The sequence below is a fragment of the Melanotaenia boesemani genome, chromosome 21 (assembly GCF_017639745.1).
Source record: "Melanotaenia boesemani isolate fMelBoe1 chromosome 21, fMelBoe1.pri, whole genome shotgun sequence".
NCBI classification, from domain to species: Eukaryota; Metazoa; Chordata; class Actinopteri; order Atheriniformes; family Melanotaeniidae; genus Melanotaenia; species Melanotaenia boesemani.
The window spans coordinates 11564466-11590054 of record NC_055702.1 but is presented as its reverse complement, the minus strand read 5'-3'; the positions used below and the strand labels follow the sequence as shown (position 1 = coordinate 11590054).

General features: G+C 36.9%; 3 protein-coding genes across 4 annotated transcripts; 2 read left to right on the top strand and 1 right to left on the bottom strand.

The window, feature by feature from the left end:
- Positions 1-2728: 2728 nt before the first annotated feature.
- Positions 2729-17225, bottom strand: ascc1 (activating signal cointegrator 1 complex subunit 1). 2 transcript variants are annotated; one of them, XM_041973825.1, is made up of 10 exons: positions 16952-17225; positions 16734-16836; positions 16512-16609; positions 16254-16432; positions 16007-16140; positions 14437-14556; positions 14220-14344; positions 13546-13619; positions 10705-10849; positions 2729-3178 (listed from the first exon to the last, which is right to left on the bottom strand). In XM_041973825.1, the coding sequence occupies exons 1-9, from the start codon at positions 17064-17066 to the stop codon at positions 10733-10735; spliced, it is 1065 nt and encodes a 354-aa protein (XP_041829759.1). In that variant the 5' UTR covers positions 17067-17225; the 3' UTR covers positions 2729-3178; positions 10705-10732. The 2 variants fall into 2 exon arrangements, with proteins under 2 accessions (XP_041829759.1, XP_041829760.1); XM_041973826.1 differs by having other exon boundaries at positions 2729-3180; positions 10709-10849.
- A 73-nt stretch (positions 17226-17298) lies between these two features.
- On the top strand, positions 17299-21181 carry anapc16 (anaphase promoting complex subunit 16). The gene is made up of 4 exons (XM_041973827.1): positions 17299-17436; positions 17729-17882; positions 20110-20184; positions 20280-21181. Exons 2-4 carry the CDS (start codon positions 17741-17743, stop codon positions 20387-20389), a joined length of 327 nt encoding a protein of 108 aa, XP_041829761.1. The 5' UTR covers positions 17299-17436; positions 17729-17740; the 3' UTR covers positions 20390-21181.
- A 1184-nt stretch (positions 21182-22365) lies between these two features.
- ddit4 (DNA-damage-inducible transcript 4) lies at positions 22366-23761 on the top strand. Its single transcript, XM_041973574.1, has 3 exons — positions 22366-22512; positions 22730-22950; positions 23036-23761. Exons 2-3 carry the CDS (start codon positions 22773-22775, stop codon positions 23533-23535), a joined length of 678 nt encoding a protein of 225 aa, XP_041829508.1. The 5' UTR covers positions 22366-22512; positions 22730-22772; the 3' UTR covers positions 23536-23761.
- Positions 23762-25589: the final 1828 nt, after the last annotated feature.

The following is a 25589-nucleotide window of genomic DNA, read 5'->3' as shown; positions in this document are numbered from 1 at the left end:
ATGAGAGTGGGAGAAAAAAATACATGCAAGCATTGTGCTTTGAGTTAATGCTGCTAACAGAAAAGCCCACATACATGAAAAGGGGCACAAAATTGTGTCTGTTGAATAATTAAAAAAATAGATGGCTAACAGCTGAATTAAAACTAAAGTGCTTAAATGTGCTTATATGGTTGTGATGTGAAATAAACTTGAATCAAATATTTACACTGTAAAAAACGCATGAACTTCGGTTTAGATCTTGGTTTGAACTTGGACCGAAAACGATTACGTCATATTATCAGTGGTAACATCTCAAACTCATCCACACATTTGATCCTTAATCCTCTCTGAGATACGTTAACAAAAGATTATAAAAGGGATATCTCTCTTTGGTAAATATTAATCTGATTATCTGCTCATGCTGTTGGCAGCTGATCTTATGGGTTCTTAGAAGTTCCAGGACGAGACTTTGACCCCATTCAGCTTGGACATCTGACGCTGACAGTGTAAGATGGAAAATGAATAAAAGCCTAATAAAATTAATTTAAATGAATTCAAACCAGTTGATAGACAGGCTTGGACCTTTTGGGAGTAGCTATTCTCTTTGCCTGGTTGATATCCTGTTGATCAGCTCTCAAAACACTCCCTGCACCTAAAATTGAAGTCAGCATGACAGAAGCCAGCTGGATACGGAAACCTTGATTCTTTTATCAGAATTTTCATGTGGCTTAACATTTATTGCAAAGATTATGTTTTAAAATACATTATGGGACTGACCAAGTTAAAAATGAATGTTATCAATGCTTTTTATCCAGAATTTATGACTAAGAGTTTTATTGGACCTGCACATCATCCTAAGTCTGCACACGTTATTCTCTCTGCTTCCTAAACTCTGCATGCCCTCTCTCCTTCTCTTCCTCAGCTTTTCATTTCATCCCCATGAAGATAAACTTAATCCAACCCCCCTGCTCAGATTCATTTAAGTTTAAGGTTACCAAAATTGGCCAAGGCTGAGCAGCCAGGGGCAGGATCACATTTCTGTGATGCTGCTTAGCTGGGTGAACTAACTCTGACACTGCCATCAAAACCACTGATGTGACATTTGCAGGCTTTTCCTGAGTGTGCAGAGCTCTAGAACTGGAAAGCAATGTCCCACAGCACAAACCAGCTACATCAGGAATACAAGAGGTGGGCATAAGTTAATTAAGAGGTCCTCATTAGTCACATCATGATCAGGATGACTTTGCTGCAGATTAATGGTCATGCTGAACTGGGTCACTTAAGCATTGAAGATGGTGTTGTGCTTTGCACCATTAGCTTTTAAAAGACATGTTGATGACAGACTCTGAGCTGCTCCATTCACTTCAGATGACTCAAAGGACCTTTTTTTAATTGCTGAGGGCTGTTACAGGTTTTCATGTCCTGTTCCATCAATATCTAACGTAGCATCATAGCAAAGAGGAGTGTTTTTGCTTTGCTGATAAGACTGAATTCCCAGAAATGCTTCAAATTTGAAAGTATGAAAGTATGGCCTCTTTCAGCTAGATGCTAAACACACACTTAGGATTAAATCTGACTGAAAGAAACAAGTCAGCAAATGTAACCATATTGCTTCCTAGGACTTATGATGGTGTGAAACCACAGGTTCCATTAAGAAGAAGCCACATTAACGTAAAATCATGATTTTCAGAATCAGAATGTCTTTTTTGTTAATGAATAGAGACGACAAAATTGAAAGTGCAGTCCTTACCATGCATATGTAATAATAAAAATCAAATACAATAAAAAAAATCTATGTAAAACATCACATTCATCGATAGTATCCAAGCTGATCTATTTTCTATAACAATCAACTCACAGCTCAGTTTGCAATAAATGAATGAGGATGAAACAGAGCAAAAGTCTCATAAATTCTCAAACAACTAATAAGAAACATGAATGCAGAGAGGTAGAAAGTCCAATATTTTCCACAGACATGGGGAGAAAATAGGAAAAGATGTGCATGAAATGCAAAGACTAAAGTACAGTACCTCCATTTTTTATAGAAGTGTTTGCTTGCATAAATGTAGTGTTAGATGTCACCAAATACCTTTTAAATTGTGCATGTGTGTGAAGGAAAAACCAGAGTTGCTTTAAAAGCAAAATGTTGTAACAAAATTGAATCTAATAACGTTTTGTGAATACACTGATATTGTCTGGTATTGAGAAAAAAAATTACCAATTTGTTTCAGACTATTTGTTGGTGATTTTGTTTAAACTAAAACCAACCAGTACTGAAGGACTTAGTCCATCAAGTCATTATTTCACATAACAGTCTTTCTAGCCTCATAAAGGGGGAGTTATTATATACTGGTCAACCTGTGCAGCTGTTATACTCAGATCCATTTTTGTTGTTAATACCACCACTTTTCAGGAATGTGGGAAACATGTCCCTAATCACACACATGAAGGAGCATTTAGTCAGTAGCACACATGGTACTGCTTAATCCAAACATTATATTGTGAGCACATGCCATCTTTTTGTATCTGTGGTATTTTTTTTTTATTTATTTTTTCTCCGCAGTCACTTTAATTTTAAATATAAAGTACCTCCACACCCTGTTCAACATCTATAGAGTGCAGTCCTGCTGTGGAAGAGCGACTTTACAAGTGAAGGGATTAACCGATGCCAGTTCCTCTTCCTCCTCTTGCAGTTTTGATAAAACTTATCTCTCCTTCAAGAAACATAATCAGTTTGCACAAAAGGAGCAGAGGGGTGGGAAATTTTAATTTTAATAACATCAGACAAGACTGTACATGGCACAATCTGAAGACTTTCTTATCTGGAAATATTTGCTGTCTGCAAATGTAAATAGCACGTCCCCTTTCTCTTTTACAAACAGCTCACAAGACTCAAGACGAGCTATGTTGCTTATCGTGGCTGTTCATATTGTCACATGATGAAATAACTGCGAGGATCTCCTGGTACACAACAGATAATTACAACAAGCCACAGTTGAATGCATGACGCAATGTTGTCAGAAGGAGGGAAAGCACTGCAAAAATATCCACATTTTCCAACTGGTTTTCACAAAATATTCAGGAGCACTGTTGCAGCTCCCCCCACCATTCATGTTCAGATCTGACGTCGTTTTTTCAACTGCTTCTTCATCAGCCAGCATCAGTGAAAGCTTTCCATCCTGCTGTGTTCAACGGGGACCTGCAACACACAATAAGTGATGAGGAGTTGTTCTTTGAAGCTCCCTGTGGCTGCAAATGATTATTTTTTTCCCCCACAATGATTCTGTTATTTGATTATTAGCCATTACCAGAAAATAGACTTACAAAATGGAGAGATTTACTCTATGACTTAATTTTCTGCCCTTTTTCTTATACAACCATGTGCAATTATACCATGTAATAAAAAATTAACATAAAACCCTAATTCCACACTAATTAGGATGCAAATGTAAATAAAAACAGAATGCAATGATTTACAAATCTCAGGTGAACTGTGGTCATCAACAGTGATGTGTTCAAGAGCCCATGTAGTCATTTCCATTTAGGAATAATGTTTATTTTTAATGCAGTGCCCCTGAGGGCCTGAAGATCAAACACTACAGATAGTGGGATCTTCAAAGTTTCCACAATTTTACACTAAGGAACATTTTTCAGATGCAGTTTGTCATAGATCGGTGAACCTCTGCCCATTGTTCAATCTGAGAGGATCTGCGTCTCTGAAATGCTCCTTTTGTACCCAGTCATGTAACTGACCTGTTGCTAAAGAACCTAAGTAGTTGTCTAATGCTCCTCCAGTTTATTCTGATTTGTGTCAGTTAATTTTCCAGCCTTTTGTTGCCCCTGTTGACACTTTTAGAGCATTGTTCCTGGCAATAAATTAAAAATGAGCCTTTTTTTGTTCTCGTCACACTGTTGAAATGTTTGTTCTAACATTTATAAATGAATGAATGGTTTTGAATGTATTTTTAAAAAAGCAATATCAAAATGTGCATCAGTTATGATAAAATATGAAATGTGCATGTTTTACTGGAAATAATTACGGGTTTATGAAACTTGCAAATCATTGCATTAGGTTTTTATTCACATTTTCCAGCGTCCACACTTTTTGGGGATTGGGGTTGTATGTTGTTCTGTTTGTGAGCCATTTTCACTTTGTCATGGGTACCCAAACATGGTATAAAAAATAAATGAATGTATGAATAAATCAGTATGAGAGCAAGTTTCTAGATAGGAAATCCTTTCCCAAGTCATTTTGAAAGTGGAGGAGTGAATAAACCACATCAGGAGGCATTTAATGAGTAATCTCAAGCGACATACAGCTGTAAGTGGAGCTGCTATAAATGTGTATAGATTTGATTCAATTGGATTCAAACTGGGTCACACAGCTATTAAGAGTGAAAGTAAGTTGAGAGCAGTGTGACAGCAGTTTGCTCCTGCCTGACAAGTACTGAAGCTACTGTTTAGCATTGCAGGCAGCTGCAGTGGAGACAGAAGAGTGAGCAATACTTCAGTCAATTAAAATATCACTGTAGATGGAAACTAGCTAATATTTGAAGCATGGGCTATTCTAAGTTGTAGACAGTTCCTGGTACCAGAAAGAAAAGGCAGAAAGCAAAAAGATGAAAGTTATTTTATCATTATCCACCATAGATTGCATGATGATAATAAGCAGAGATAATTATTTTCTAACTGTACAGACAATGAATTTACTGATTTACTGAAGTAAGTGCCAAGAGGTTAGTTAGGCTTTGTCTTTTTATATGATTTGGACTGCACAGACACCTAATCATACCCATATTACTGATACTCAGCAGGTGAGGACCAATCATATTTTAGGCAGTTTTGATCACCTACTGAAAAGCTTTTCTTTCTTGTTGTGCAAATCCCAGTTCTGTGATGTTTCCAGTAACCGTTTAGAATACCATCTATTCATGCTCTGTTGATTTTTCTTTATGAAATTATACATGACAAGTTCTCTGTGATAACAGGTCTGCAACTGCAACTGGGAGGAGGATGAAAAGGCTGCAGTCAAGTTGGAAACATTTTACTAAGTCCCAGCAATGGCTGATCTTAGGCATGTGCATGGGCAACACTTTTAGAGAGAGAGAGCAAATGTTTTTGTTAAAATCATGCTGCTGGGGAGAGTAAAAACTATGATCCTCAAGGGCATTCGTTTTATCCACTAACAGCAAACTATTAAAGCTGAAGTGTTTTTACAGCTTTCCTGATGGAAATTAAACCCCTCTCAGGAACCTAAAACTGTCCCTCTGCTCCCCCTTAGCAGCAGGCTGTTCTCTGCAAGAAGAAATATGATATATTAAATCTCACTTTCACTCTGTAATCTGACATTAATGATTTTAATATCAAGTGCTGTATTAAGGGTTTCACACTGCAACATAAACTATAAAACATTTAAGCAGGGAATCTGCACTTTTGCACATTGATGCCAAATCTATCTACGAAGCAGACATCTCCTGGAGTTTGCAGATATTTACAGAATACACTCTCCATGTGCAACATGTGCATAAAGCAAACAGCAGCTCTCAGAGTCTTCTTGATGTTTAAACACCTAAGCTTTAGACATCTCCTGATAGTGTGCATGCCTCCAGCAGTAAACAGATGTGGACAGCTGCAGGTAGGCATATATATATATATATATATATATGTCCAGACTCAGAATGGCAAAAAGCTGCTGCAAGAATCACCTTCTTGCTGGAAACACAGGTTACACATTCAAATACTCTACCCTTGGCAGTCTATCAAGGACAGTTATGCTCATTAGCAGCAGAGTGATTAGTGTGAACTTCAAACAGTGGCGACGTGCGACTGGAGAGTCACATCCAACATGACAGAGACATAAAAAAATAAAAAGGTGTGCTGCTGTGTTTCACCTTGAAAGATATCCAATTTAAAAGACTCAGCTTTTGTCGGTCATGATCAATTATAGAGATGCTTTTAACATCATAGCGAGATGTCTGATCAGTCACCAAACCTAAAAAAGCTTGTGATTCAAACAACAAAACTACGACTGAAATGTCTTTTTTTTGTGCCCCTTTGATGTCAAATGAGCGTTTTTGTGTCAGTTAATTGGATTTGGTCTTAAATCTTCTGTATTTATCGCTTTGTTAAATAGGCCTGATCCATATTCATACTTTAAGGCAGAGGTCCCCAACCCTGGTCCTCAAGGCCCACTATCCTGCAGGTCTTAGATGTCTCCCTGCTGCAACACACCTGATTCAAATTAATGGCTCATTAACAGACTTGTGAAGAGCTTGTCAGAGAGCTGTTTAATTTGAATCAGGCATGTTGCAGCAGGGAGACATCTAAGACCTCCAGGATAGTGGGCCTTGAGGACCAGGGTTGGGGACCTCTGCTTTAAGGTACACTTGACCTTAAAATGTAATTAGGTGCTTAATCTATTTTATACACATTATAAGATATGACATACATGCAAATCAAACATATCTGCTGCATTAAAAGTTCACATCCATCAAACATCATCCCCCCCCCCCCCGTAGATGTTAATGCCTTCTATTCCCACAAAATGCTTAACTTCTATTTACACATGAAAAACTGCACAGCGTGGTTCTGAATATCAAAACTGAAAATATGCCGTAAAAGGCAGACATTGATCACGTTAAGCCTATTTCAAAATCCGTTTTTCAAAAAAGACCACTTTGAAAACTGCCATTAAATTAAATATGCAAATTGGGTGAAGGCCTAAATGTACTTGACTGAAATAATCCAAGACTTTAGGTTCCGATCATGATGTGAATTTTCATTATGGCTCGTCTGAGGTTTTGATTTCACATCTTTTCACAGAAGCAGCCTTCTCCCTCCACTTTTTTTTAACACAGGAGAAAAAATTATAAAGGATCCCAAACTATCTGCTGGCTTTACACAGCAAAGGCACATTTTCAGTGGGTGTAGTCTGTCTTCCTGCTACACACTATGTGAATCACAAGTGTATGTAAACACATCCCTGCACAGATAGACAAACCGTTTAACATTTTAATTAAAACCCAGCTTTTCTGCCTCATTAGATCTTCAGAAATAGGGATGTAGTTCCACAGCAACACAAAAAAACATAGGGATCTTATTTATTGGTCTCACTAAAAGTTGAGCAAGCTTCTCTTGAAACCTTAATGGTCTGGGTGGAGGTACATATACATATATATATATATATATATATATATATATATATACATATATATATATATATATACATATACATATATATATACATATATACATATACATATACATATACATATACATATACATATATATATATATATATATATATATATATACATATATACATATATACATATACATATACATATACATATATATATATACATATATACACACACACATACAGTATATGATGGCCATTGCACAAACATGATCACACACACAGGCATTTATGTCATTTTCTCAGATGTTTTACTACTCACATGAATCAAACCATGATGCCTACTCACAGATAAAGCTAAGAAAATGGATCATCTTATGGCAAATTCATATAGATTTCTGGAATATATTAGACATTCAGCTGACCCTTTATTACCCAATCCATTGCTGACGACACAACATGACTCTAGTCATCCCCTTTCTGGTACTTAAAGGGTTAACACAGCTGGTGTTGATTGAAGGAGAAACAGAAAAGTGTACAGGCTTGAGAAGCTTTGACAAATTTGTTCTAGATGACTGAGTCAGAGTTTCTGTGAAACAGCAGGGCTTGTGGGGTTCAACACTGGTGACTAAATACTGACAATGATCAGAGGAGAGGATAAGTTCATGTCTACTTCACCCTGTAATTTCCAGCTGGGACAAGCTGCTGCTAATGTCTCAGTGTCACAGACACTGATTCTGCTGATGCAAAGACTAAGCATACATTTAAAAAAACAAAAAGGAAAAAACAAAAGATACACTATATTACTGCATTTTCTGCATCAGTAATTGACTGCAGGCTTCACTGCAAACACACCACATGAAGTTAACAGATTTATTTACCACAAAATACACACAGGATGCTTCCAGGCATGAAAAGAATTCAACTGCAACAGCAAGTGAGTTCTCAAAGATTCCTATAGCAGAATATAGTTTGCAACACAGAAGCTGCACATCTTCATTTGGTGGCATTACTGATAGGAAGCTTTGCTCACATGAGGTAGTTCATCAGGGGGTTGTGGTGGGTAATACCATCAGTTCACAGCAAGTGATTCCTGATTTGAACCTCAGCTGCAGTCTCTTTCTGAGTGGAATATATCCAGAGACATGCATATCAGGTTAATTTCTAATTCTAATTGGATTAAGAAGACATAGCAAATGGATTAACTCCATCTGCTAAGAATGTGTCACTCACAGTAAATATAATCAGAAGAAAAAAATCTGCAAAATGCTGCTGATGTGCAAATTAAGTACATGATATAAACAACCCATTATCCCCTACTTTCCCCTTTAAAACCTGCTGTGGAAATTCTACTGGGGCTTCAAATAAAGGACAAAAAAAACAAAAGGCTATCTCTTGAGACAGTATTTGTATTGCTGCTTTGTTTCTTCTGAGCTACTGCAGAAACACAGCAATGCAAGAAGGCATTTCTACAGTGAAGAGAACTAACTCTGTAGACATAAATAGTTCAATATTTACATAATCTTTTTTAATACATCATCCTAAACATAATGATGATTAAATATTTCCTAAAGAAAGTGTTACCGATTAGTCTATATTTTTTTCCAACTAAGATCTGTGCAGCAAACAGACAGTAAACATGCACATATGGCCATTTAAATAAACATGAATTTTAAACATGTAATATGGAAATCTCCTAACAAACTGTGTTTGTCTTCTGCGAGTGACATATTATCCTTCATGCGTCTTCAGTGAAGTCACTACTGAGGACATCTGTGCAACACATCCTTAACCATGTCTCTGCCAAAAGAGACAAGAACGAAGCATCTTTGTAAGTCTAATTACTAACAATCTGTTTTTTGTGCTTTTTTTCTGTGTGTGCTTATAAGCAGCATTGTTTACACTGCCCAGAAACCCCACCACAGCCATTGCCTGAGTGTAGCGTTGTGCTCGATGTGTGATCCTCACTCAATAACAAGAATCCTGTCTTAGAGCAAGTGTTCATAATTAGGTACTTTTGTAAGCCTGAATAAATACATCTTGTGCCCACACAAAGCTAAAGCATGCTCATGCATAGAAAACTAATGATGTACGTGGACACAGCTCTAAAAGAATAGAAGAGGGTTTAAAAAGAAAAAGAAGAAAAAAAAAAGCAAAGGATGGCAGAGCTGACAAACGAAACGAGTCCTCAGTCTTCATCAGTTTTACTTTTGGCTACTTGATGATCAACCTCCTGCATGCCAAACAGAAAGCATCGCCAGCGGAGGGGAAAAAAAAAAAAACTGAAGGCAAGTGCAAGTAGTCTTTCTATGTGTTTGATGTCTGTTTTTACTAACACACTTGACAAACGGAAGTGGGAGGAAGGTTGAACTTTATAAGGGTAGGACACTGTAAGAAATTTTTAAAAAAAAGAAAACGATGAGGAGTAAAAGACCATGGAGGGGTAATAAATCATGTCAGTGATGCATGAACACATTAAACAGGCAGCAAGGTGAAAGGAAATGTACAATATCGGGGTATTATATCCAGTGACGACATTAGACTGTGTGAAGCTCAACCAGTGTTTCAACAACTGATTGCTTTCGGATTTGACTTAAGATTTGTCTTTAAACTATGGAGACATTGGCAATCGTGAAATCTTACCAGTCTACCAGTAAATATCTTGTCTCAACAATGAGCAGGCTGAAAACTAGCAGCTATTTCAGCTACCACTCCTGACAGGAAGGTTTAAATTATTAAGCTCAAGCTTCAACGTTGACTTCTGTATGAGCAGACTGAACGTGTGAGACTCAATCACCTCACACAAGTGGCCAGTTCAGAGAAGGGAAGGTACTTTTCAGTCAATCCTATAAAAAGTATCTGGTAGAGATAGCCTGCAGGTATCACTGTATTTATATGTTGATTCTTTCCAGAAGGAAGTCATTTGTTCTTGTACTTAGATACAAGTAATTATAGTTACCAAACTGCAATACTTATTTCATTTTTAAAATGAAAACTGAAACTATATACTACAGTACGAGTTTAAAATCTGTATTTTATAATTTGAGTCATTACATATATATGATATATATATGTGAGACACCAAAGACCTACATAAAAATGTAAGCCTGACAACAAATTGGTTTGTTCTTGCAAAGTTAATCTATTCTATTTTCGAGCTCTAGACAAATTTATTGTCAGGTGAAGGCAGTACAGGTTTCAGTGCCAATCTGAACTTTTTATTTTGTGCTTTTCCCCCCTTTTTCTGCTTTGATGACTCAGATTCCCTCAAGGAAACCAACTGTCTACAGAAAAGCAGAAATTAGAAGGTCTTAAAATAGATTAGCACAGGTGTTTGAGTCTTTGTATTAGTTTTTCATACATCCTGGAATCTGATCATTGAAGAACACAGAACAAACATTATCCAAATATTGGCTTTAAAAACCATTTTAAAGTGAAGACATATTAGAAAAAAAACAACTACTATGCTGCCACCTACTGGAAAACACAGTCAATTCCGCTCACCAGGAAACATCCATTTTCTATACCTGTTTATTCCAATGCAGGCTCATAAGAAACAGCAAGAAACAAATTCTCACATTTCCCACCTCTTGATAAACTCTGTCCTGCTAAGGATCAAGAGAAGCTGATGCTTCCTGCAGACGTGTAGTATCCAGTGCAGTCTGTTGAATATCTTTGGGACAGATGGATGGTGTTCAGTTCAAACTCCCCAAAACTATGATCAGCAAATGTCTGTAACATGAAAAATACATTTGTAAATTTCAAAATGTCATCATTGCAAAAGATAACAAGCTTTATAATAACAAAGAGGTTTAACATCTGAGTTAATAGTGTAAAAAAAATGGCTGCACTGTGTTAAAAAGACAAAACTAGCATCCAGAAGATGTATTCTGTTGCTCACAGTGTTGTTATAGTTGCATGCATGTGGCAGGCAGTTTTGTGTCATTTTCAAACAAAAGAAAGCAACAATGATATTGTCACTCAAACAAAGACCTCCTCTACACCAGAGAGGGAAGGAAGGTGAACAGCTTTTTGTCTTTGGAGTCAGTTTTGGTTGTGCATTTCTGTTGTAACTCACACAAAAATATTCCACTTTGATTGCACAACTTGACAAAAATGCAACCTTTTTTTTTTTTTTCTATTTTAGTGACACATGTGTGTTTGTTCTTTCCAAACATCTCTGGCACTCTGGTTTGGCTTTAAAATGTCTCTTATAGTGTTAAAGTTTAACACTTTAACCAAAAGAGTTGATGTGTTGTTCAAACAAGAACAGAAAGAAATGAATAAATCATAAATCTTATGGGCTTTACTAGTCCTAGTCCTTAAAATTTGGTAAACTTCTTTACAAAGTTGTCTGTCTGTTAGCAACAAAACTCAAAGGACTCAACTCAGTTATGGATGGATTTTGATTAAATTTTCAGAAAAATCTCAGAAATGGAATAAGGAACAAGTGATTACATTTTGGGGATGATCTGGATCACTGCCTAGATCCAGGAGCTTTTTAAAAGATTCTTTATTATGGGGAGATGGGAATAATTTTGCCATTAGTGCTTCTAACTCAAAAGTAATGTGCACATTTTGAGAGCTTCTAATTTTCTTCCTTTTTTAGATTGAGGTCTGGGCCTTGACTGGGCCATTACAACACACCGATTCTTCTCTTTCTTTAATCATTCTCTTCCACATTTGTGAGTCTTCTTGGGATCTAGTAAAATGGACTCAAACCTGTTCACAGGTCAAGGGGCAGCAACAACCGCTATTCTAAGATCACTGTTTTTCTTTGTCATCTAAATGCTTCCGACCAAAGTACCAAAACCTCTGATTTCACAGAGGTGATCAGCCTACTGATGATCAGTTAATAAAATGTATTTGCTCAGCAGCACCAGGCTGCTGTTTACTTCCCTTATTTCTATGGAAGCAGTGAGGATGTACTCAACTTTTCACACTCTGGATCTGCATTTTGACTAAGTTTTTGATGAATAAAAAATGATAAGGTATAATATGGTGCAAACTGAGATGGTGCAGCACAAGCAGCCTTTTTGTGGCTGCTGGGGTCCGTTTTTTTTAATGGTTTTAAGAAACTTAATGTTTAAATTTATTTGTCACCTACGTTTTTCAGAGAATCTAATTACTATGGGATTAACTAATGTACAATTTAGTACTATACGATACCAATCTCAATTGTGGAGGCACTGGTACAGCTGTCTTCTTGTGGGTGCTGACTGATATATCTATGTATATGTGTGTATATATACTATATGCATGTATGTGTGTATGTATATATGTATGTGTATGCCTGTATATACGTATTTTATGTATGTATATATTTTGTTTTTGTTACCTGTGGTTTTATCTTTTTTTTATCTTGGACCCTGAGTCTGTAATAAAGATTGGATTGGATTGAATATGTCATGCATTGCTAGCTATCCAAGATCCTTTATGCCTAACTGTAAGATCTGGGTAAGGACTAGATGTTTGTTTTTTGCTTGTTTAAAAAAAATGACATGTCCTGATACATAAATCATTAGTAATGAAAATATGAAGGACTTTCTTTTTCACATAATAGTACAGTGATGTCTACCACACAAACAAAAACAACCACAATCAGAACTCTTCCAACAACATTTGGACATCACATAAAGGAAAAGCCCCGGTATAAACAATCTTCTGACCTCCCCGTAGCTCCGTCACATTCTATACTTGCTCCAAATGTCAAAACATCTGGTAACAAACATCTGGTATAAGGCAGCACAAGTTCAACATCAAGCAGCAGACACAGACTGGAAATAAAGTTCTTTATAAACACATCTGAGATGTAAAATCTGACTGCCATGACTTCGAAGGAGATCAAGCGCTTATAAATTTACTTATTTCATATTGCAGGTAATCTGGGAACATAATCAGGTAGTACCAGCCTGATATCAAAACACCTCTTGCAATAGTTGATAGAAGTCAGTCAGACCTTCATTTAACCCAATAATCCTCTGGTGCATGTTATTTTTTTCTTCCACAAAAATCTATTTACAGACTAATTAATTGGCAAATTCATGAGACTCAAAATGTAGTAGAAATGTCAACCACAGCTGTTTATGATGTAATAATGCTACAGGTGCCTACACAGCATAATCAAGATCTAGTTTGCATATTTAGTAACATTTAAAGCTACATTTAATCTAAATAAAGATATAAAGTAGATCATAATTATGCTCTGAAGGCAACTGCAGTACTTTTACACCTTTTAAAAATCTAATATCTGCATAATATGCATTGCATTTTCATTGTCTTCTTAATAATTTTCTACGATTTAAAACTCTTGACCAGCAGTGTCTACAAAACATTTTTTCCCACAAGCTTATTGTGTGACTGTTGTTTTATATTAACAGTGGTTAAACAGTGAGGGTGTAATTCAGGACAAGTACACTTCCTCTAACCTTTAGTATGTTTCTGGCATCAAAAGCCTCTCTTTCACTCGTGGTTTGTCTTCCTGTTCTGCCTGTGTCTTCAACTGGAAAAACACCAGAGAGAGACCAGATGAACAATGAAACACTGAGAATAAAAACATAGATAAGTTATCTTTCTGATCCAATAAACATGTTTACTTGCAGCTTGTTTCATTACAACAGTACAGTGATTGTCAAGGTTACTTAGTTTGTAAAATGAGCTTGTGAAATAGGGACTAAGGAGAAGGGAAAAAAGGGGGGGCTTGTCTACATGGTTGTAAACAAGGTCAGCAGTGGTGGGCCTCTCGCTTGTGCTGTGCTGTTGGTCAATCCGGTGCAAATTTGAGAACTGCTGCTGGACTGGATCCATGTCCAAAATGAATAAAGACATTGTCAGAGTACTTGGAAAACACACCACTCATAGCACGTAAACAGCGCCGAGGCCAAACACTGAACTGCCTCCCTGATTCCTCTGCACAAATTAGTTGCAGCAGTTGTTCAAGGCTCAGCTTTTGTCATCACTGCAGTTCCAGTCCAAGCCAAAAGATAATAAGGGGACATTGGCAAGTATGTTCATGGCAAGCAGATACCAGGGTGATCACAGCACGTCTCTTCTTTGCGTTAGTGCTAGTTAGTCTGCATTTGTGGGTATTCAGTTTCCTTACCTGTTGCATCTTTTCTGAATAGAGTATTCATCACAGTGCCGTGCAGCTTCACTCTGTCCCACTCTCTGACCATCAGCCCTGCAGAGACAAAATGCTCTACCAGCCGATCCGCCATCATCTGCAACCTAAAGTGTGACAATATTCAAAGACTGAAAGCACGATAAAATATTGAGATGATGAACTGTGAATGTATTCCATCCTTGTCTGATGTACTAACTTATCAGATCCATCTTTCACATTGACTTTGGCATACAAGACATCCACCATGGCCGGGTCATCATTCATATACTCTATGCCTGTCACCTCACACAGCACAGGCTTTCCTTCAGTGATGTCTCTAATAGGGAGAAAACAATAACACACAGAGTAGATTATTCTGGTGGAACTCCAAACATTTCTTTGTCCCAGGTGAAAAGTGATATTGTGGCTATTTATCAAGTTACAGACCCTTTAACACATGGGGTGGCGGGCAGGGTGGCCTTTAGCTTAGACAGGAAGCCAAATCAGGTTGTTATTTAAAAAAAGAAATCCTAAATGTGAGATTGGACATAAAATAAACTGTATCCATTGTTATCAAAGACAAATGAGGTTGGCAATCCAACAAGGGAACTCAAACAGGCTGCAGAAGTTGGTTTATATAAAAACAGCTTTTAATTACTACAACATGACAGCCATATGCAATCCACTTATAATCAGCATTATTAATTGAGATAACCATAAATGTTTTTTGTCTCATTGGCTTAATAGGTTTTTACTTTCTTCTGTGATTTTTTTAATAGGACTTTGTCTCATCTGCTACTGGACATTACTACACAAATAAACTGATTGAAAGATGGTGCTGAAATTTTTTGGTACTACTAAAGTTGTAAAAATCAGGTCCTGTACACAACAATATGACCACAGCGGACTCATATGTAGTTAATCACAGAACACAAGCAGCTGAACCAGCAAATACACCATTCTTTTAAAGTGCCACATGATATTTGGCACCAAGATGTTAATAGCAGTATAAGGTTCATGTTGAGACCACTGTTATGTTCAGCATAGCCCTCAAACAGCTGTCCAACTAAAAACAAAGTGTGATAAATACTTGGCCAGTTTGTTTCTTGGTATAGTGGAGGGACTAACATTTTTAACAAACTACTATGACAATTAGAATGGCGATACTTTTTTTTAATGGTAATCATTTTTTTCTGCTTCCAGGAAAGTTTCAGGAGAATCGAGGGAGCCTGTAACCTCAGAATCACCATCACTATAAACCCCCTTTATCTTCATGTAAACAAAGGCAGAGTCAAGGGAGAACACATTCACAATGGGCTTTAGATGTGAAATTAAACTTTTGACAACAAAACAGTAAAAGAAAGACATGCCTTATGTTTTAGTAGCGCTGAGTTTTTGTCACACAGTGATGAAGGACATCTTTTTAACAAGCAGAGTCTTTGGTTTTATATATGACATGTTGCTTGTGTGGCTTGCTTGAAGTAGATAAATTAACAGCAAATCTATTGTGGACAGTGCTGTTCTTTTGTTTTTGTTACATTCCCATATAATTACTTGGGGTTACAACTGTGTTTTTTTTAGATGAAAGTGCTTGGTAGAGTATAAGACATCCAGTTTGATTACAGACTTCAATTGTTAGTAGGACCAAATCAGTCTTGTCACTGATTTTGTTAACAATATGAAAAGCATTGGAAATTGCATTTGTGTTCTGTGGTGGAAATTTAATGTTTACTGTAATATCTTCAGCTTTACCTCTGAATATTAAAAAAAATGCATTCTGCTCCTACCTGGTAAAACTTTGACACACTTGGAGGTGTTCACATGCCTTTCTCACTTCTATTTCATTTAACAGAGTCAGGGTGCCAACGGTCAGATGAAGCTTTGCAGGGTTCTGGAAGATGCTTTCCTCCACTCCATGATCCTACACATCAAATTCAGACAATTTATTAACACATTATTTATTTATAATGATGTGATATACCAGCTTAAAACAATATAACCATAATTGTTGTTGATTATTTAGCGCTGAATTACCTGTGAGCACTGCTGCAACACCTTATCTTTAAACCTCAGGAATCCTGTTTGGATTTTGGAATCATTGAGTGGGAATGACAGGAAATGAGTGAAAGGCTGCTTCTTCCGGAAACTCTCCACAAGGACCTCAACACGGGTAAGGGCGGATGAAACTGCAGCTTTTTGGGCTCCTGTGATAACTGTCAGACAAAATGGAAAAGTGAAATGGGAATCTTTCAGACAAACTTCACAGTAACCAGTTTTTCTCTTTATCCTCACCAATCTGTCCTTCCACTCCTTGTTTTGGGATGTTGATTGATGTTTTTGTGTCAAACTCAAGACGTCTACGTGTTTCTCCTTTTTTCCCAATGATGTACCTGAAGAGCATGCAAATGAAGCACACAGATAAAAACACATTAGGCTGCTATCCATTGGACACTTTTGAAGTCAATGAGGATAGTACAGATCAAGTAAAACATGCGCATTTTATATATGACTCACTTGTAAAGAACACTTGGTACATCAATGGAACAACGGTATCCTTGATCTGTCTGTTGAATGAAGTGGCTGTCACAAGTGTCATCTTCTGCGAGCGCTTCATTCTCTGGAGACATTAATACAGTGTTGAAACTGATTGTAGAAGCTTGCTACTCACCTTCCTACTTTTTATTTTTTTTTTTTTTATACATTTAGATGTAAACACCGACAGTTACACTTACCCGATGGTCCCAGGTACGAGAAATCCTCTTCTTCCTCATAATGCTCTTCCTTAACTATGTTCCTGCGATATATTCTTCCATCTATATTGATAAGCGGTGGCCGCAGAACATCCATACTTAGGAAACTTTAGCAAAATCTGTGATAACGTTAACAACAGAAACAAAGTAGTGGCGAGAAAAAAACAGCATAAATTATCTGACTTTGTATTTCTAACTTGCTTAGCTAGCTACTTGTTTATGTGCTAGTTGACAGACGTAACTTTACGACACGTACTGTCTTATGGCAGATCTATAAACTATGTGACGAGACCACGCTGTAAGACTCAATTGAGGGGAGCCATCCAAATGATGTTAAAATCTTTGAAAGAGCGCCACCGCTTCAAACGTAAAATGCCGAAAAGTGTTTTCTTTGTCGTAAGCTTGCAACATCGAAAACAACAGTATAAACTGCGTAGGATTTTAATTTATTTCCTGGGACAGCGGCGGTAAGTTGCATTGTTTGAGAAAGGGGGTTTATTGTTATTCTGCTTTTGGGAACATTCATGTTAGGGTGTCTGCGTCATGTTAGCAGGCTAGTTAGCTTTTTTGCTAATCATTGTGTAGCTGAAATGGGTCGCTTGCTATCATTTTACATCTTACACCGTGTAACGTCGGTTTATTTATTTGCCAGAGTTTAGCTGCCTTACGGATGGCTAAAGTATTAGGCTTATATCCGAAATATTCCAGCTGTGGTACATACTGTTTTGTGTTAAATTTGGTGATTTTTTTTTTTTAAAGTTACCTGGGGCAATGGCAGCGTCTTCTTCCTCATCTTCTGCGGGAGGTGTGAGCGGCAGCTCGGTGACAGGCTCTGGATTCAGTGCTTCAGAACTCATCCCTCCAAGGAAAGTCCTGTATACCTATCCCAAAGGAGCAGGTGAAATGATGGAAGGTAATATCGTTTACTAAAACGACAAAAAAATGTCTCTTGCTGAGGCCAGTCTCAAAACTTCAAAGCTACATTTGTTGTTTGTTACCGCAATAATTCAGTTTAGTTTAACCATATAACACCAATTCACTACAACTCATCTCCAGGCATTTTAAAAATAGAGTTAATAAGTTCAAGTTCAGTGCTGAAACAATTAGATACAGTCCAAGTCAGTCAGTTTATTATAATCCACTTTAGTTAATTATGCTTTTAGAATATAATAGTAGTTCATAAACATATTTGTAGCAACGGCAATCAGCATCTCATCCAGTCTCCCTGTCTTCCTGACCACACTGATGGGCAACAAAGGAAAGTAAAAACTCCATTTTAAAAGGAACAAACCTTCAGTTAAACCAGGTGGTCATGTGCCTCGGCATGCCAGAAACCTGCTAGGAAAAAGAGGAATGTAAAATAAAGTAATTGGCAACAATTGTGGGATAACACACCTGGAGAGAGGGAGGACAGGTCTCCCAGAAGCGTAGACCTATAGCAGCCTAAAAGTAAGTTTTATTTTAAAAAATGAAAGTTATAAGCCTAATCTTAAGATTAAAAATAATAATAAAAAAAAAGTGTCTACACCCTGAACTCATACTGAGAGCTGGTTTCAGAATAGAAAGGCCTGATAACTTCAGCCTCTGCCTCCTATTCTACTTTCAGAATATTTAGGAGAAGTAAACCCACGGTCAGAGGCAGAAATGCTGATTGAAAACATCGGGGACTGTATGATCTTTAAAATACAATGAAGCTTGGTTATGAGGGGCTTTATATACGCGGAGAAGAATGAAAAACTGAGTTCTGGATTTTCATTGAGAGCCCATGAAGAGAAGAGCAAATAAAATATAAAAACATCCTCCTTGGTTAATCTTATTCAGAATTCTTGCTGCAGCTTTTTGGATTTGTTTGAGGCTTTTTAAAGAATTTTTTAAACGACTTGAAAATATCACTTGAAAATAATGCTCTAATTATAAATATGCATAAAATGCAAATACGCCCTTTCAAAGGGCAACACACTTTCCATTAAGAATATTGATACATTTCAAAATTTCCTAAAAGAATAAAGCATAAATTGGATGAAATTGCACATCCAAAATAGTAAATTTGACTTTCAGGTCCTGTTAACAAAAAGCTCATTCAAATAATTATAATTTGGCATGAAGTTGTACAGTCATTTATTAGTTCTCGTTATTTGACTTCTTCACACAAGTATTAGTCAGGAAAAGCTCCCATAATTTCGTTGTAACATGTTATATAAACTGGCTATTGAATGGGGGATTTTGACTCTCCTGTACACATTAAATTAACTGTTAGAATGCCGCCTACTCTGTTGAGAAGAAATAGATAATTACACAAAAGGAGCTGTGAAAAATATAAAGGGTTATAATGGCAAAAGAGAAAAGCTGCAAGACATTACATTATTTACTTCTCAATGCCTGCAGGTATGTAGCAATGGATTTTCTGCAATAAAAACTCTAGTTTTGCCTACGAGTCAAAAGTTTGGACACACTTTTCTATTGGATTTAATGGGAAAGTGTTCACATTGTGCTACGTTGAACTTCTTGGTACAGTAAATGTCTGTGTATCTCTCAGAAGGCATTGGTATACATGAGGTACTCATTCAGTTGGAAATCTAAATTGCTTATAGACATCTTCATTCATTATGGAAAGTGTAGTACTTTGTGCACCCCATGTAAATCTGAAACCCTACACATCACCTCTTCTGGAATAGGCTAGGTATGCAGCAAAGGTTAATGTGTTGATGCAGCCATGTTGTGAAGGAGCATGAAAAACTCTGGACAGTTGTACTTTGCCAGCACATTAATCTGATTGCATGGTACACCCCTTTGGTTTGGTGTTGCCATGTGAGTGCATGTGTGTGAGCCTGTCAGTCATGCATACTAGCAAATTAAAACTGAGTGTTTTGATGTAAAATCTAAATAATTTTATCCATCATGTTTCTTAATAATACTAATAATATATATAAGCAATTATGAATATAGTTAATAAATTTGAGTTTTTTTATTCTGTTTTTGACTATTTGGTTGGTTTTTCATCTTTGCCCTGCCCTAATGTAAAATGTATGACTTAATGAGGAATAAATAATGTTTGTGTGCGTTTTCTAATTGTTGTGTTTCCACTATAGCTCTCAAGCATCCGTTCTAAACATCTTGTCTTTACTGTTATTCCTCTGTAGACGGCTCTGACAGATTTTTATGTGAGTCTGTGTTCAGCTACCAAGTTGCTTCGACATTGAAACAAGTGAAAAATGGTAAGTCGGTGTCTGCACATGTGAGTGTGTGTTTATGTCACTTGATGTAGGAAAAACTAGCATTATAATGACGTAACTTTCATACGTTGTTTTAGATCAACAAATGTCGAGAATGGAGAAACTTGCAAGTCTGGTGGAGGAGTTGGAAGCAGACGAGTGGCGGTACAAACCGATAGAACAGCTATTGGGATTCACACCATCTTAAATAAAGAGATTCAGATACCTTTGGTTAATAAATCAGCCAAATAGGATGAAACAGAAGGACATGTTTTATTTCATCTTATTAATTATATTTCTCCTTTACAGGTTTATTCTGTATCATAAGTGTGAGATGTGTTTTTAGAGATACTGAATGCTAGATATATATATTTTTTATTACTTTTACCATTCTGTTTACTTATTTGTTTTTCTTTTCAAAAAATCCTGACCCAATAAAGTGAAACTTTTGTCATCTAATTCTTATATAAATACCAAACTCACAATGTAAAATTTAGATGATTATTGACAGATTTTACTTTTTTTTCTTTTTCTTTTTCCTGTGTGAGGCAATTAAAAGTTAATTCTCTATCTGTTTTTAACCTCAGTGTTAAACCAAGTAATATCTGTGGTAATAAATCATTTCTGTGAAGCATTGTGTTTCCACATGGCTGTAACTCATAAATCTAAAAAACCTGCTGCCTGCTCTGCCTCCTCCTCACTCCATTGGTCCTCATCGCTCCTCGCTGGAAAAACAGCACTTGGAGCAAAACAAAGAGAGCTTGTAAATAAAGTCGGACTTGGACATTTTTGGCATTAGTTGCTGTTTGTTTTTCTTGGTGTTTTGTAGTTTGTCTTAATCCTCCCCAACAAGTTAAGTTTTTCAAAATGTTTCTGCTTTTATTCATCTTGATTAATTTCATAGAGTTCTTTTTTTTCACAGGAAGAAAAACAATCATGAAAATAACAGTGTTCTGCAAAGTAAATGATTGTCTTCAAACAAACAAAAGTTGGGAACACACTGAATGTACTGTTCTGTTTAAATGTGTGTGGATGGTCCAAGGCACAGCTGGACACACCTAAAGGCAGGAGGTTAAATTTTCTTCTTAAGCAGTTTGATCTGGAACACACTTTCTAATAATCCATTTTCCAAGTTGTTGCTTGTAATGTATTCAGCTTGTAAAACATTCAGTCTACATTTGTTTTATTTAAAAAGATCATAAAAAAACCTTTTGATTAAACTTTGATATGATCATTTCTAATGCAAAACATCCCCCTCAGAACATACTGTGCCTACATGTGTTTATGTCTTTCAGTTCCTCCCTTACAAAGTACACTCAATCCCACGCCTATTCACGTGCAGCAGCACATATCTGGCAGCTGTCCAGAGCTGTGTCTGAGCTAGCTGTTATATACACCATGGACCTAAAAGAAAACACTGCAGTTGCAGACATTATTGTGTATCAGTATTCTGTAATATAATTTATAAAATAAACTTATTTGTTATCCTCATGGGGGGGTGTGTATTGTTTATTACATTTTTCAATTTAAAAATAAGCATGGAAAATGCTTTGAGAAGCTTTCCTGATGCAATTTTATTTCCTTTTGCATTTTCATTGTCTGTTTCCCCCCTTTGGGTATACATCAGTACACTAGCAATTTTCTGCACTTCTCATAAAAATAATAGGATGTTTCACTATTGTTATATGAATATTAAAAAAATTCTATTAACATTTTTCCTCTTTTCAAATGTTACATTATTCTGCTCACTGTGTGTGCATCTCTGCGAGGCAGATAAAAAATTCTGATGTAATGGAAGAGAAAAACAGGTGACGTAATGTACACTGCAACACTGAACCGGCTGAGCCCAACTTGCTTGGATTTTATTCTACTCTTTCTGCATTCTGTGCAGTAGGTGCACAAACAGCAGAGCGATGTATTAATACTACTGTGGGATGATAAACAAAGAAGTAGCATATATGATGCTTGCAAGCCCACACAAGTCCCTGTACATTTCCATTACATTGGGCTCTGTTATTGCGTCCCCCCCCCCTCCCACCCTTTCTCTCCTCTGCTGTTTGTCTTTCTTCTCTGCTGGCATGTTACCAGGCAAGATACAGCGCAGATGGCCTGCTTCTCTTTTTGATTGGCTCGCTGGACAGTAGTAGGCGTGGCCTTTATAACCCATATATAAGCATTGTTGCGGGACAGACTGCGGAGCTTGGCAGCTGGTGAGAGGACGGAAGGAGTCGTAGGTGGAAGTTTCTAGACAACGAGACAGACAATAACTATACAAATACTATTCTTGAATAGCGACAAGGAACTTGAACGCCTTCCGTTTAAAAGTACTCTGTAAGTATGATATCAAATAAACGAATTACGTTGTCTTTAAATCTAACTTGGCAAGTGAAGCTGCTGCTAACTAAATATAAGATGATTAAACTGCAAACGTGTTTTCATGCTTTTTCTATCTAGCTGCACAGTAGATGCTTTAAATACCGTATTTTAACTGTTAAACATGTTATTTTGATTGAGTATTGATTTGTTCTCTTTGTTTCCTCATTGACAGCTGACCACAGAAACAGCTGTTGAACATCGCTAAGAGGACAACCATGCCTGAAGTCCTTTCATCCACAGACATTGGCAGCATACCTCCATCTCCAGTGGACAGCAGTCCCAGGAGGCTGTCATGGGGTAGACTGGTTCAAAGACTGACTGATTTCAGTACACATAGCAGCAGTATTGAGTCAGGGTCCACCAATGGCAGCAGGAGTGATCTTTCAGACTCAGGTAAGCAAAGCTTCAAGTAGGTCTGATTCTTATTAAAAATTATTTTTTGTATCCTGATTCCTAACCCATTGCGTCTTTTCTGCAGGGTCAGATGTCTCCAATGACTTGTGTCCCTCCAGTGATGATCTTTTCTATGACCCCATGGAGAAGACAATCCTAAAAGAAGTAGTGGACCTAATTGCACAAAGCCTAAGAGAAGCCAAAGACTCAGACTGCACCTTGAGGTGTACTAAACTGCTTATTCCAGAGAAGCTCCTGGAGCACATTGGACAGGAGCTCCTTCACCTGGCAGCTAGTGAGCCCTGCGGCTTAAGAGGGGCTCTCATTGACCTTTGTGTGGAGCAAGGGGACACCTGTGAGAGTGTGGGCCAGCTTTCCGTGGACCCCTACCTTGTTCCCACCTTTCAGCTCACTCTAGTATTGAGGCTAGAGTCAGGTGGCCTGTGGCCCAAAATACAAGGACTGTTTAGCTCCAAGTCCCCATCCACTCCAGCAGTCAGACAAGCTATAAAACTCAGCACTGGTTTCCGCGTGATTAAGAAGAAACTGTATTGTTCTGACGAACTGCTCATTGAGGAATGTTGAAAAACGAGAGGGACTATTTTAATGTATGAGTTGATGATAAAGCTCACAGAAGGGCCTTATAACTTCAAGTATATGCCTTCTGAGGTGTAAGATGGACTTAGTCATGACATAGCCTTTTTTTTCCTACTGTATGGGAGCTGAAGTTTATGGTACTTGGAGCAGGTGGTGCTTAAACACCTGCTCAGATTTTAAAATGGCAAAACGTAACCATTATACTATATCTGATAAAAAGGCATTTTGCAAGTGTTAAAGTGCACACATCAGTTTCTATTGAAACTTTGTAAAGGCAGCTAGCTATTTTTTTTTAACCATCCTGCTCTTTTATTTTTTTTATTCTATTTTTTTTTCTTTTACAATACATGACCATTAATTGTATTGAACACAAACTGAAGAACTGTACATCAATTCATCAGTTTGGGGACTTATGTGACTGCTTGAGTGAAAGCCTGTCAGTGCTTGAGTATAAGCAAGCTGTGGCTATGATTTAAAATGTCACTTGATTATATATATATATATATATATATATATATATATATATATATATATATAGTTTGGACCTGTCTGGCTATCAAATTTATTTGATATTCCAACACTCATAACATTGCACTGTTTTTGTACTTTATGGTCACAAATAAATTATTGTTTTTTTTAAGAATCTGTGCTCTCTTGTTAAATTGCATTCAAGATGTCTAATGGTTACCACTGAAGCACTGGAAATTTATTCCAAGATGTTTATTCCAGGATTCCCTAACTCACCTATTGCGGTGAGGAATATTATTAAACTACAGTGGAGTTTCAGTTTCACCATGTAGCATCCCAATATCTTCTTGATCCAGGGAGTAGCTTCAGGACAGTTTATTATTACTACTCCAGTTAACTTAAATTTTCCAAAGGAGATTCTCTTCTCTGGGGTTTTGATGTTAGAGGAGAGCTTTCTCTAGCACAGGCCACTTACAATTATTTATAAATTATATTTTAGTCATATTTATGAGGAGAATTCTTTTATCGTCTTTGAATGGTGGGAAACGTTTTACCAAAGCTATCCTTGCCTTTGAAGTAGTTTATGATAAAAAGCACATGGAAAATTTGACCTGATGAATACCTTTAATCCTTCCAATCAGATTTTGCAAATTGGCTTGATTGGTGGATAAATATAGTTAGTGATTTATTAGTGTCTATAAAAAGACAGTCATCACTTTCAAATTGTTGGGGTCTCCGTTTTAAATATTTAAATCCAAAAATGTGCTGTGTTTAGCATTGCAGTTAAGTGTAAATACCAACAAAGACATTCAAATCTAAAACACCTTTACACCAAACTTTCATTGCAAGCAAACTATTGATGGAAATAATTCTTCACTCAGGTGCTTGTAGATGTTTAAGAAGGGAACGCAACGATGCAACTAAAACCTCAAACAAGAAAAAAATTAAAGAAAATTCTCATTTCTGCCAGTTTAATCTACTTGTTTTTTATAGAAGGGAAACAATTCCCATGATTAAGCAAATAATTTTGCTCAAATAATCATTTAAAAGCAGTTACATAATATCTGTGTCAGGCCTACGTGTAAATTCAAAATGTCACACATTTAGCTGTTTCATTAGGTTAACATCTGGAGACTGTGAACGCCATAGGATATGAGTCATATAATTTTTAGAGTCATGATACTCTTCAGTGACCCTATTCTAATGGGAGCCCTGCCAATCCTGGAAAAGACTATTCCTATCAGTGGGTCACTCAGAATTATTAATTTACAGAGATGTTTTCCTCTAATGGTGCAACTGGATCTAAACTGTACCAGAAAAGTATCACACATAACATAGTCAATGTGTCAGGTTTTTCATTTTTTAATTTGTCATCTGACTGTGTTTCACTACTTGGACACGATGGTGAAAAAAATATGAGATTTTCCAAAATGAAAAATGAAAAGAAAACGGTCCCGAATTTAAAGTCGGCGAGCAGAGTTGCAACATCTGCCAAAACAGCTGAGCATATTTATAGCGAAGGTATGTGACGCAGTGCTTTCTCCACTGCACATGCCGCACGTCTCTTTTCAAAA

Excerpts from the sequence above, each read along its gene's own strand:
- ascc1 (XM_041973825.1), bottom strand. The coding sequence starts at position 17,066 with ATGGATGTTCTGCGGCCACCGCTTATCAATATAGATGGAAGAATATAT. Across the intron at positions 16,837-16,951 it reads CTCGTACCTGGGACCATCGG|AGAATGAAGCGCTCGCAGAA; the intron begins GTAAGTGTAACT and ends TAATGTCTCCAG. Across the intron at positions 16,141-16,253 it reads TGTTGCAGCAGTGCTCACAG|GATCATGGAGTGGAGGAAAG; the intron begins GTAATTCAGCGC and ends TTTGATGTGTAG.
- anapc16 (XM_041973827.1), top strand. The coding sequence starts at position 17,741 with ATGGCAGCGTCTTCTTCCTCATCTTCTGCGGGAGGTGTGAGCGGCAGC. Across the intron at positions 17,883-20,109 it reads AGCAGGTGAAATGATGGAAG|ACGGCTCTGACAGATTTTTA; the intron begins GTAATATCGTTT and ends ATTCCTCTGTAG. Across the intron at positions 20,185-20,279 it reads ATTGAAACAAGTGAAAAATG|ATCAACAAATGTCGAGAATG; the intron begins GTAAGTCGGTGT and ends ACGTTGTTTTAG.
- ddit4 (XM_041973574.1), top strand. The coding sequence starts at position 22,773 with ATGCCTGAAGTCCTTTCATCCACAGACATTGGCAGCATACCTCCATCT. Across the intron at positions 22,951-23,035 it reads GAGTGATCTTTCAGACTCAG|GGTCAGATGTCTCCAATGAC; the intron begins GTAAGCAAAGCT and ends TCTTTTCTGCAG.